Source organism: Xenopus laevis, chromosome 3L, assembly GCF_017654675.1.
Source record: "Xenopus laevis strain J_2021 chromosome 3L, Xenopus_laevis_v10.1, whole genome shotgun sequence".
Classification (NCBI taxonomy): domain Eukaryota; kingdom Metazoa; phylum Chordata; class Amphibia; order Anura; family Pipidae; genus Xenopus; species Xenopus laevis.
The window spans coordinates 18037512-18050988 of NC_054375.1; the positions used below are offsets into that span (position 1 = coordinate 18037512).

General features: G+C 42.6%; 1 protein-coding gene across 4 annotated transcripts in view; it reads right to left on the reverse strand.

The window, feature by feature from the left end:
* Positions 1-13477, reverse strand: part of LOC108710765 (transcription factor COE1) — a 402967-nt gene that overhangs the window by 78503 nt on the left and 310987 nt on the right. For 2 of the 4 annotated variants that reach the window (XM_041586021.1, XM_018251928.2), the window contains exon 9: positions 11423-11556. In XM_041586021.1, the coding sequence (XP_041441955.1) occupies positions 11423-11556 (134 nt within the window). The remainder of the gene's footprint in view (positions 1-11422; positions 11557-13477) is intronic. The other 2 variants (XM_041586022.1, XM_041586020.1) reach the window with 1 other exon arrangement.

Below are 13477 nucleotides of genomic sequence, written 5' to 3' on the forward strand. Positions count from 1 at the left end.
CACTGTCCTGACTGTGAAGAACCCCCTACGTTGCTTCAAATGAAAGTTCTTTTCTTCTAGTCTAAAGGGGTGGCCTCTGGTACGGTGATCCACTTTATGGGTAAAAAGGTCCCCTGCCATTTGTCTATAATGTCCTCTAATGTACTTGTAAAGTGTAAGCATGTCCCCTCGCAAGCGCCTTTTTTCCAGAGAAAACAACCCCAACCTTGACAGTCTACCCTCATAATTTAAGTCTTCCGTCCCTCTAACCAATTTAGTTGCACGTCTCTGCACTCTCTCCAGCTCATTTATATCCCTCTTAAGGACTGGAGTCCAAAACTGAACTGCATACTCCAGATGAGGCCTTACCAGGGACCTATAAAGAGGCATAATTATGTTTTCATCCCTTGAGTTAATGCCCTTTTTTATGCAAGACAGAACTTTATTTGCTTTAGTAGCCACAGAATGACACTGCCCAGAATTAGACAACGTGTTATCTACAAAGGCCCCTAGATCCTTCTCATTTAAGGAAACTCCCAACACACTGCCATTTAGTGTATAACTTGCATTTATATTATTTTTGCCAAAGTGCATAACCTTGCATTTATCAACATTGAACCTCATTTTCCAGTTTGCTGCCCAGTTTTCCAGTTTAGACAAATCACTCTGCAAAGTGGCAGCATCCTGCATGGAACCTATAGTTCTGCACAATTTAGTATCATCTGCAAAAATAGAAACAGTACTTTCAATGCCCACCTCCAGGTCATTAATAAACAAGTTGAAAAGCAAGGGACCTAGTACAGAGCCCTGCGGTACTCCACTAACAACACTGGTCCAATTAGAAAATGTTCCATTTACCACCACTCTTGTAGTCTATCTTTTAGCCAGTTCTCTATCCAGGTACAAATACTATGTTCCAGGCCAACATTCCTTAATTTAACCAGTAACCTTTTGTGTGGCACTGTATCAAATGCTTTAGAAAAGTCTAAGTAAATCACATCCACTGCCATCCCAGAATCGAGGTCTCTACTTACATTCTCATAAAAAGAAATTAAGTTAGTCTGGCAAGATCTATTACGCATAAAACCATGCTGGCACAAACTCATAGTATTATGATTTGCTATGAAGTCCAGTATCTTATCCTTTATTAACCCTTCGAAAAGCTTTCCTACCACTGACGTCAGACTAACTGGCCTATAGTTTTGAGGCTGAGAACGGGATCCTTTTTTGAATAGAGGCACCACATTAGCAATTCGCCAGTCTGAATGAATCCTGAAAAATTAAGTAAAGAGGTTTGGCAATCACAGAGCTAAGCTCGCTAATTACCCTGGGATGAATACCATCTGGCCCTGAACCTTTGTTAATCTTAACATGTTCTAGTCTCTTTTGAATTTCATCATGTGTGAACCATGCATCATTAGTTGTATTACTAGAATTGGGACTGTTAAGAAGGAAACCTTCACTTACTGGTTCCTCATTTGTGTAGACAGATGAAAAATATGAGTTCAGAATCTGCGCTTTTATTTTGTTTTCATCAACCAGCTGACCCCCCTCTGATAGTAAGGGTCCCACCCCTTCCTGCTTCGTTTTTTTACTATTAACATATTTAAAAAATAATTTTGGATTTTTTTTACTGCTAGCTGCAATATCCTTTTCTATAGCAATTTTAGCTTGCCTTATAGCTTCCTTGCATGATTTATTGGCCTCCTTGCACCTTATAAATGTTTCGGCTGTACCAGCTAACTTGAAAGCCTTAAAAGCACGTCTTTTCTTACCCACCTCAACACCAACGCTTCTATTGAACCAAAAAGGTTTTGCTTTGCAACGACGTTCCTTGCTTACAAGTGGAATATACTGACAAGTATATTTATTAAGCAGCAAGACTTCCCATTTTTGTTCTGTGTTTATCCCTGTGAAAAGCATTTCCCACTTAATATGTTGCAGAGATGCCCTTATACTGTCAAGGTTTGCACGTCTGAAATTTATTGTTTTAGTTACTCCCTTATAGAATTGCTTCTGCAACAGAATCTCAAAGGAGACCATGTTATGATCACTATTCCCTAAATGCTCACCCACACAAATGTTAGAGATGAGTTCAGTATTGTTAGTTATTACAAGGTCCAAAAGAGAGTTATTCCTAGTAGGCTCTTGAACGAGCTGGAATAAAAAGTTGTCATTCAGCATATTTACAAACGTACTAGCTTTTTCTGTCTTAGCAACCCCATTACCCCAGTCAATGTCTGGATAATTGAAGTCACCCATAGCAACAACTTGACCCAGCTGTGAAGCCGCTTGTATCTGCAAGAGTAGCTGGGCTTCATACTCGACACTTATACGAGGTGGTTTATAGCATACACCAATGATAATTCTTTTTGTTACCTTTTGCCCAGTCAAAATCTCTACCCAGAGTGATTCTACACCCTCACCAGTGCCAGCTATTGTTATTTCTTTAGCGCATAACTTTAATTCAGGCTTTACATACAAACACACTCCTCCACCCTTTTTAATCCCTCTGTCCCTCCTAAAAAGGGTGTAACCATTTAAATTCACAATCCAGTCACATGTTTCATCCCACCAGGTCTCAGTGATACCAATTATATCATAATTTTTAGAGCATGCAATTAATTCCAGGTCTCCCATTTTACCTGACAAACTCCGTGCATTTGCCAGCATACAGCGGAGGTTACTACTTTTGAAATCTGCATTACTTAGTGAAGAATTATACGTTAAGTTAATATTATTCTGTTTTCCTTGTAACAGAGGGACCTCCTTAGCTGGTAAACTGTATGCCCGCCTCACTCCTCCCCGATGATCCCTTACTAAACCCACTGCCCCGTCTACCCTAGCTTCCCTAGCTTCCCCATAATTCTTTATCTCACCCACCCCCCCTTGCCTAGTTTAAACACTCCTCCAACCTCTTAGCCATTCTTTCCCCTAGCACCGCGGACCCCCTTCCATTGAGGTGCAAACCGTCACGACTGTATAGGTTGTACCCCAACGAAAAATCGGCCCAGTGCTCTAGGAACCCAAACCCTTCCTTCCTGCACCAAGACTTGAGCCACGCATTTAGCTCCCTAAACTCCCGCTGTTTTCCTAAACTTGCACGTGGCACAGGCAAAATTTCAGAAAAGATGACATTGGAAGACCTTTCCTTGATCTTAGAGCCTAGATCCCTGAAATCATTCTTTAAGGTCTTCCATCTACCATTTATTTTGTCATTAGTACCGATATGCACTAAGACAGCTGGGTCATGCCCAGCCCCACCCAATAATTTGTCTATCCGATCAACCACATGCCGAACCCTGGCACCAGGTAGACAGCAAACTGTTCGGTTGTAGCGATCCGGACGACAAATTACCCTATCCACTAATAATTGAGTCCCCTACAACCACAATCTGCTTAGGCCTGACTCTACTCTCCTCCCACCACTACTAGAGAAACTGGTCTCCCGGCTGTTAGAGAGATCAGCCCCATCTAGAATTGCCAATCCAGAGTTCATACTCCCATCATCTTCACACAATCTGGCAAATTTGTTGCGATGTATAATCTCCGAATCAGCCTCCATTTTCCTTTTGCCCACCTTAGATTTTCTAACTGTCACCCAGCTAGCTGCCTCAACATCCTGCTGCTGTTCTGTTCCCCCCAAACTATCTGACCCCCCTAGGTCCTGCTGTATGATGTAGAGTGTGATATTCTGAGACTGTTTGCAGTTAGTTTTCATTTTTTATTATTTGTTGTTTTTTAGTTTTTTATTCAGCAGCTCTCCTTTAATTTATGTAAATATTAATTAATGTAAACAAGGCTCCAGGGCCTGATTGCATACACCCCCGGGTTCTAAGAGAGCTTAGTTCAGTTTTAGACCAGCCCCTATTTCTGATTTTCTCAGATTCACTTTCATCTGGTATGGTACCTATGGATTGGAGAAAAGCTAATGTCATTCCAATATTTAAAAATGGATGACGATCTCAGCCTGGAAATTATAGGCTTGTAAGTTTGACATCTGTGGTGGGCAAATTATTTGAAGGCTTGTTAAAGGGGACCCGTCACCCAAAAAAAATATTCAAAATCCTATTTTATCACATCAGTCAAGCAAAATGAACTTTAATTACACTATATAAATTATTTGAATCTTGTTTACTTCAGTCTGGGAATTCATAATTATAGCAAGCAGGCAGGAGCCTTTTTTTGGGTACTATTATTAAGGTAAGCCTTGCATCATCTCAGAATCTTGTTTGTGCACCAGAATGGGGGACCGGATGTCCATCCCAATGCCATGGTTACACAATTAACTGGTAAAGAGAATGAGGGAATGTGTGGAGAACAGTAACATCTAGGAAGTGCTGAATGGAAAGTGAAAGTAATTGCCTGCCTCGCCTCTATGCCCAGGGCATAGAGGAGGGGCAGACAATATTTAATTGTCAGCTGAGTTTTTTAAATGAGCTTACAACAGCTATGAATGCTTTAATAAAAAATAGAAATTGGGTTTCATGTTTAATTTGATAAGGACTTTTATTATACAGATTTTTGTGTCTGGGTGACAGGTCCACTTTAAGGGATCACATTTCAAAACGTTGTCCTAGTGAATGAGCAGCAATCAGCATAGCTTTATGAGGGATAGGTCATGTCATGCGCTTGCGAGGGGACATGATTACACTTTACAAGTACATAAGAGGACATTATAGACAAATAGCAGGGGACCTTTTTACCCATAAAGTGGATCACCGTACCAGAGGCCACCCCTTTAGACTAGAAGAAAAGAACTTTCATTTGAAGCAACGTAGGGGGTTCTTCACAGTCAGGACAGTGAGGTTGTGGAATGCACTGCCGGGTGATGTTGTGATGGCTGATTCAGTTAATGCCGTTAAGAATGGCTTGGATGATTTTTTGGACAGACATAATATCAAAGGCTATTGTGATACTAAGCTCTATAGTTAGTATAGGTATGGGTATATAGAATTTAATTAAAAGTAGGGAGGGGTGTGTGTATGGATTTTCATTTGGAGGGGTTGAACTTGATGGACTTTGTCTTTTTTCAACCCAATATGTAACTATGTAACTACCGTCACGACTGTATAGGTATAGGACTGTAACAAAAATTTGATTTGTTGTATACACATGGATAGGTAACTGGCTACAGGATTGGGTACAGAGGGTGGTTGTTTTACATTCTCTACTTGGAGTAAGGTTCTTAGTGGGGTCCCTCAGGGCTCGGTATTGCGTCCACTGGGTCAAACAGGACATTATTGTATTAGACAAGTTCCAGAGAAGGGCAACTAAGTTGGTAAAAGGGTATGGAAAATCTTAGCTATGATGAAAGACTGGCCAAATTTAGGATGTTCACGCTGGAGAAGAGGCGTTTAAGGGGTGATATGATAAGTATATATTAATATATAAGGGGATCATATAATAAACTCTCTAATGCTTTATTTACCAGTAGGGCTTTCCAGCTGACACATACATTAGATAGCTTTAAGAAGTGGTTGGATGGTTTTTTAGTAAGCGAGGGAATTCAGGGTTATGGAAGATAGCTCATAGTATAAGTTGATCCAGGGACTAGTTCGATTGCCATTTTGGAGTCAGGAAGGAATTTTTTCCCCTCTGAGGCAAATTGGAGAGGCTTCAGATGGGTTTTTTTTTGCCTTCCTCTGGATCAACTGGCAGTTAGGCAGGTTAAAAAAAAAAGTCAAAAGGTTGAACTTGATGGATACGTAAATACAGTAAATACGTGATGCTGCATGGATAACAGGAGAAGCAAGCAGGGCCGGATTTACATAGCAGGCGCCCCTAGGCCCGCTGTTGTTCGTCACCAAGTCCCCTCCTTTTTATCCAATCAAATTTTCATTGGGACCAGAGAAATGGGGATTGGCAAACAGGAATTTTTAAAAACTACTGTATCTCCTGTGCCTCCCCGGTGTTTTAGAACCAATGTGGGTGTGGTTCGGCAGCATTTTGCCCACTAAAATCCTGATGCCCTAGGCCTGGGCCTCTCCACATATCCGGGCCCGGAAGCAAGAAACGTTGAAAGTATAGTTTAAGAGCAATCGTACTTTTGGGTGACTACGTTGTATACAGTACATATAGATTATATTCTTTTATTGTTTACATATTTAAAGCCATCCTCCTTCCAGCTGCATTCAAGGCACGTCTATCCTGTCTACCAGTGTTTCCGTCCATGTCTTATTAGAAACAGATCCTTATATTTTACAACAGGTGGCACATGATTCCATATATTATACTCATGTAAAACATGACATCATTCATGACCGATTATAACTGTTGACATCAACATTTATAATTTAGAAGATATCCATGACTTTGGTGTATTATATATATCCATACATACATGCACACAGGTATGAGATCTATTATGTGGAATGCTTGGGACCAGGATTATTCCATATAAGAGGTCTTTCCATAATACTGAGCACCTTAGGGATCATTTACAATGCTGCTATTCATGATTTTTTTGCACTTTGCCCACTGCCTGTGTCATTGTGCAAATAGCTGCAGGCAGAGACCTGTGGATTGTGGCCTGAATGGAATGCTGCTTTCCTTAGGCAATCCTCTATTGAAGGGGTGCAGGGGGCACATATGGAGCCCCCTTACGCACCCCATACAGCATCAGACTGGGGGGGTCTGAGCCTACTAAGCAGTCCATGAGGGGCCCGGGTCCCCCCCCCGCAAGTGCATACCTCTTTCAAGAGCATTATTTCTTCATGCAGCACGGGCAGCGGGTTTGGGCCACCGGGTTTTTTTCCCAGTGTCCCAGACCAGTCCAACCCTGAGCCAGTACCTTTACCCATCTTTAAGACTTTTCATGTGACTCAGGGGGCACACAGGGGGGTGTAAGTCTTTCCGGAATGCTTCCGGATTCTTGTTCCCACTGGGGTCATGAATGACCCAGTTTGTCTCTTAAAAAAACTAATAACATTTAAATATTACCTACATTACATTTAAACATTGCATACACCCAATATGGTTGAAAATGAAAATTGCCTATTTAAATAGGACACGGAGGGAAATGGCATTGCTGTCTGGATGGCTGGTTACCGGATAATAGGCCCCAATTCTAAAGATAAATAGAAATTAATTTACACTTTGGTGTCTGCATTTCTTCCCCTGAAATTCACTATGCATAAGCCATAAATAAATATACTTGAAACACACATAAGCATGCTGAGGGCTTGGCACAACCTCCCTTCCCTAAGATACCAGAGAAGTTCCCAGCTATTCCCATGGGCACAGCCATTTCTCTAGGTGGCTATTCTAAGAAAACTTCCGGTGACAGGCTATTTTAAGAACTGCTGAAAATATTAGTTGACCTCAATGATTCCCCAGTACATGAGCCCAACTGGAAGATTTCATCGTCAAGTATTTAATCAACGTCAGAGAAAAAAAGAAAAGAAAAAAGGAGACAGAAAGGGGAAAAAGTGAGTGAGAATGATTAATTCAGAAGAAAATTGAAGGTGACAGTTTCAAGAGCCACTTAGGAAACTAGGAGTCCGGCTGCAGGGGATGTTGGAAACAGGTTGAATGTTTTTTTGGGGGAGAAAAATTTAAAGGAAAAGTTGGAATTTGATAGGAAAAAGAATGATTGCCAAGGTCAGAATTGAGAATGAAAGGATAGATGAAGGCTGCCTCCTTCCAGCTGTTGTATGGGACCTGTAAACCAGAATGCTCAGGATCTTGGGTTTTACAGATAAGGGATTTGGATTTCCATACCTTAAGTCTACTAAACAACATTGAAATATTAAATAAGCCAATAGGATTGTTTTGCCTTCAATAAGGATTCATTATATATTAGTTGGGAACAAGTACAAGATACAGTTTTATTATTGCAGAGAAAAAGGAAAAATTATTTTTAAAAACTTATAATGGAGGCTATGGGAGATGGCCATCCGGTATTTCAGCGCTTTCTGGATAACGGGTTTTCGGATCCTATACTCGTATTGCAAATCACCAAACTGTCTCCGGTCATTATGAGAATTGTAGTCCTACAAGAGCTAGAAGGCTAAAATCAGTTTCTCTTGTGCGTTAGTGACACCATATCCTGTAGAAAAGGCCTAATTCTGGGTGTAATATAAAAGAATAATACACGCCTTGCCCAATGCTCAATGTATGCATACGTGTCTCCCAATTATCAGTTCACATACAAGTGCATATGGTGGGCACAGCACTCATGGCTGGTGGCAGGAAAAACATTTTCATTAATAGGTGTTCTTTAACTAGAAATCATGATCTCTGTAAAAACAAGCTCTGTTCTTTACCCCTTTGTTGTGGCTGTTCTGCCTTAAAGACAATCAGAAGAAAATTATCTAGGGAATTTATCATATTTTATCATGTTTTTGCAACTGGCAAAATGTATATTCAGCACATGCCCTATTCACTGAACTTCTATTGAACAGGGGGATATGCTTAAAACTGTATTCCTATTTTATTGGTTGGCATTAGTGACATGTAACATAGGACACTTAATTGTGGGGTTTCACTGAAATTGTATCATATTACATTTACATATTCAGGCTGTCTCTGAGGCTTGGGAGAGGGGGCACATTTAAACTCCCTAAAACCCGGCTCTGGAGAAGGTGTTAAGAGGGATAAAGTGGAGTATATCAGGTTTCATGGGAAAGCCTAAATTGCTGGTAAATGTGTGTGAATGGGAAGAGGCAGGGGGTTAGCAAAGCAAGAAAAAGCAACTAAATTTATCAATTATCTGAGATCTCCAGCTCCGTTTGCCCTAATACGTCGCGATTTCACCGTTCTGAATATCATTTGCGGCATCTTTGTGTAAAAAATGGTACAGAGGTGCGACCTCTACACGTGTAGCCTGTCGCCAGGCCCGGACTGACAATGTGCCCGTACGGGCAATTGCCCGAGGGGCCGCTCTGTTTCTTACTTAGTGGGCCGCTCTACTGTCCGGGAGTCAACTGCCCGTGCAAGTCCCCTTCCCTGCCCTTTTCCCTGACTGTGTGGAGCAGTGAAACAGACCTCTCTGCAGCCGTGCTGTCTCCTGTTATACGTCTCCTAATAATCCGCTCTCTGCTGACAAGTCTGACAGGCTGCAGACAGCAGACATGACAGTGGATTGCAGAGTGAACATCAATTAGAAACGGTCTGCTGTTTGCAGCCTGCCAGCAGAGAGCTGATTATTAGGAGAAGTACAACAAGAGACAGCACGGCAGAAAGGTCTGTTTCACTGCTTCACACAGTCACTGAAAAGGCAGAGGGAAGGGGACTTTCTTGGGCATTTCTCAGAGTACTGAAAATTACAAGTTGGCAATACAACAAAAAGGGTGTGGAGCTTGGGTGGGCTGAATTGTCAATCAGAACATTACTGTGTCTATTAAAAATCACATTTGAACATTTTGCCACCCACTCAGCTGGGAATCATAAATGTGTTAAACTGCTGGAACTGGCACTGTGTCCTTTAGGTGATTACTTATTTACTGTTCTGGATTCTCATGGAACTACACTACAGCACTTTGGGGCAAATTCACTAAGCGCTGAAGCACTGAACGCTAGCGTTAATTTGCTAGCGTTTGGCATTTTCGTTACTTCGCAAATTCACTAACGAATGTTGGCGTAGTTTCGCTAGTGTTACTTCGCACCCTTACGCCTGGCGAATTTTCGCTACGGACGTAACTACGCAAATTCACTAACTTGGGCAGTGTACTGAACGCTACCTTTTACGCTAGACTTCCTTCGCCACCTCAGACCTGGCGAAGCGCAATAGAGTAGATAGGGATTGTTTCAAAAAAAGTCAAAATTTTTTCTAAGTCCCAAAAAACGCTGGCGTGTTTTCTATATTATGGGTGATGGGCTGAAAAAGATCGAAATTTTTTTTGGGGCTCCCCTCCTTCCCCCCTACATTTCCTGACTCATGGCAACTTACCTATACAGTGGGCACATGTGTAGGGCAAAATAAAAATTTTATTTGATGTTTTGAAGGTTTTCTAGGCATTTGTAGTGCTGATACGTATTCCTCCATTGAAATTTGAATTTGGCGCCGTATGCAAATTAGCCTTCGCTAGCGTAACTTCGCTTCACTTAGCGAATCAACGCTAGCGCAACTTTGCAATCTTACGCTACCCCTGTGCGCAACTTCGGATTTTAGTGAATTTGCGGAGCGCTGGCGAAACTACGCCTGGCGAAGTGCAGCGAAGTTGCGCCTGGCGCAACTACGAATGTTAGTGAATTTGCCCCTTAGTCTTCAGGAGTAGTTCAAACTTATAAAGATATAGCCAATGCAGCACTGCATAAAAGTAGACATTTGCCCACAATGATGTGGTGCCTAGGCGTTCATGCCCCAACAAGACCTTCAGCACATGTAGTAGTTCTACAGAATCTGGATAGGGTTGCCACCTTTCAATAAGTACAGTTAAGCGAGAAAGGCAGCTCTTTATGCACATAATTTTTGCAGTTTTACCCCAATATATGTGTGAATGAGTACAAAACCATTGTGTGTTTACATGTGGGCTGCTTTGATTTTTTCTGCCCGGGCTGCTTTTTACTCCCAGTCCGGCCCTGCCTGTCGCATAACACAATGCAGAGCTGTACTGTTCTCCATTCCCTGGAATTGTTAGGAGGAGGCTTTATTTAATACTCTGTAATATAATAATGTTCCCCTCACTGACTTCACACACCTTGGAGACAGAGCCTGCCATTGTCCTTCAGTGGGGGTGGGGGGGTGGGTGAGGGATTATAACAAAGGTAGGGGACTGGCAGGCTTCTCCATCAGAGCAGTGCAAGTGATTATGGGAGATTTTTTCAAAATAAAACAAAAGAGCTGCTTAGCAATTTATGTTTGGGCCCCATGTCACAGTACAAGAATGTTCCCTGATATACACAAGCAGAGGAGCTGGTTACAACTATCCAATGACATCACTCTTAAAGCAGGTCTTCCTAAACCTCTTGGGAGCCCTAAACAGATTTTTGCATTTGGACTATCTACTATCTACAGTCCTTCACACTTCACAATGATAGTGGTTCATGAGCAACATGCTACTCACCAACCTCTTGGATGTTGCTCTCAGTGGCCTCAAAGCAGGTGCTTATTTTTGAATTCCTGGCTTGGAGGCAAGTTTTGGTTATATAAAAACCAGTTGTACTGCCAAACAAAGCCTCTTTAAGGCTGCCAGTCCACATACGGGGTACCAAATAGCCAATCAGGGATTTTTTCATGCTTGTGTTGACCCCCAGGGCCATCATTGGAAATCATGGGGCCCCATACAACAACAGTTTCAGGGCCCCCTGGGCCCCGCCCATCCCAGCCCCAAGCCCCAACCCAGATCCCACCCACACCACAGTTAAAAGACCAAACAGACATCAGCGCTAAAAACGGTAAATCCCCTACACCAAAGTTATTGATGGTCAGTACCCCCCTAAAAAAGTTTTTTCGTTAAAAAAAAACATTGGTGATCAGGAACATTCAGAAAACACCTACCTCGCTCCACACGAGCATGGTGCCGAATATGACCTGTAACCCATCAAAGAAATTGTCTCCTATGATAATGACAGTGGCACCTCCTGTGGTCCATCCTTCGCTCGGGCTGATGGCTTTGATACAAGGTGCAGCTACTTTTCAGGGAGACACAAAAAGAAAAGAGAGTTCTTATTACACGGGGAATTGCAGATAAATACATGATGGTAAAAGAGGGAGATGTCACAAAGGAGGTGCTATTTAACAGTAGAGACAATACTAATAAACTCATTAGATCTCAATGCAATGTTTTGCATTTAAGATATATTTACATACAACAAGGTTTATTGCATTGCTCAGAATTGAAAATGGTCACATGACATAGGAGGCTGCTCCAGTCAGGAAAAAGCATTTGAACAGGCCTACTATGCCTACAGGTCTATAACTATTTCCTGGTCACTCTCCATATCAGCATTACACCCGGGAGGCCCCTCCCATTCCTGCCCCTAGCTCAGATAGTCCCTCCCTCTCTAGACTTTAAAAGGTACCCCAGAGACTCACCACCTTGTCTTTTTCTTTTCTGTTTCTGTCTGTAGGGCAGACTTGAGTTCCCTGTTTAGGTGGCAAACCATTGCAGGAGAACAATAGAGTAGAGTTGAGCATCAGCAGGAGGTAGGCTGCCCGGAGTGTTCCGGGTGGTATTGGCGTCCAATTGTGGTATTCGCCTAATGGCTCTGCAGGGTAGGAGGTGGGGGAGGGAGGCAGAGAATGAGGGAATTCCCACTGGGATGCTCAGCGCTGCAGGTTGGGCAGCAGATGGAGCCTGTAGATGCCTCCTTCAAAATGGCGATTCAGCCTAGACAAGAGCTGGTGCAGCGGCCATTTTGGGGGAGGAGCTAGACTTGTCAGCGAGTCTTTAAAACAGGTTTCCAGGCTGAGATTTGACTCTGCTTCCTGGGGAGAACTCCTTCTCAGACCTGCTGTGGTTTCTTGTCTGTATTGCTATTAGGTGAGTAGAGAGTTTTAGAGGTTTTAATAGATAGTTATTAGGTTAACCTTTGATTTACCATTGTTTTGGGGTTTTTTAGCTATGATTGTTGGAACTGGTAATATGGATCATTCAGCCTCAGGTGCCTCTGCCTTTCAAGCTAGGTAAGTCCCTCCTTGTGTTTTTGTATTAGATTATGTTTGATTGATTCTTGTCTTATCTCTCTCTCTCTCTCTCTCTCTCTCGCTCTCTCTCTTTTTTCCTGGGTCTTAGCTTGCCTGAAGACTCTCTTCATAAGAAGTGCAAGACCAAGGGGAATCTGTTACAAGTGCCTGAATGTGTGGGATGGTTCAAGCCACTTCTAGTGGGCAAAAAGTTTTGTGATACCTGCTGGAAGGATCTGTGCAGGTCAGCTTCTTACTCCGCAGGAGAAAGCGGAGAGACCTTAGAGGAAGGTCAGGTGCCTATTCGGGAGACATGGGGAGCAAATGATGACTCGTCAGAGGAGGAAGGTCTGTCACCTGTTAATGCAGACACCTTTACAGACTCGGATGATGAACCAGAAGCCTTGCAGGAATCATTTGACTTTGCACTAGTGTATCCCCTGATCAAGGCCGTGAAGCTCACTCTAGGGGTAGAGGAAGAAATGGATTCTTCCAAAACACTCAAGGTTTTACCTACCCCATCCAAAAATCGTCAGACCTTCCCTTTGTTTGGGGAGGTGGCGGATCTAATTAAAGCAGAATGGCAGAAGGCGGCTAAGGTCTCCTTTGTCTCTCCAGGTACTAGGTTTGCTAAATTGTACCCTTTCAAAGAGACGGAGGTGAAGGATTGGACCGTTCCTCCATCAGTAGACCCCGCTGTCATCCACTTGGCTAAAAAGACAACCTTGCCGATTGATGATTGTTCTGCCTTAAAAGACCCTATGGATAGAAGAGTGGAATCGGACCTTAAAAAGGTCTTTTTGGTGGCTGGAGCAGCATGTAAACCTGCAGTGGCCTTAGTATCTGTAGCCAAAGCCACGTCTGGTTGGATTGAATCCATTGACAAAGCGGTTAATGAGGGGGAAGATGGGAAAGAGATTTCAGCAA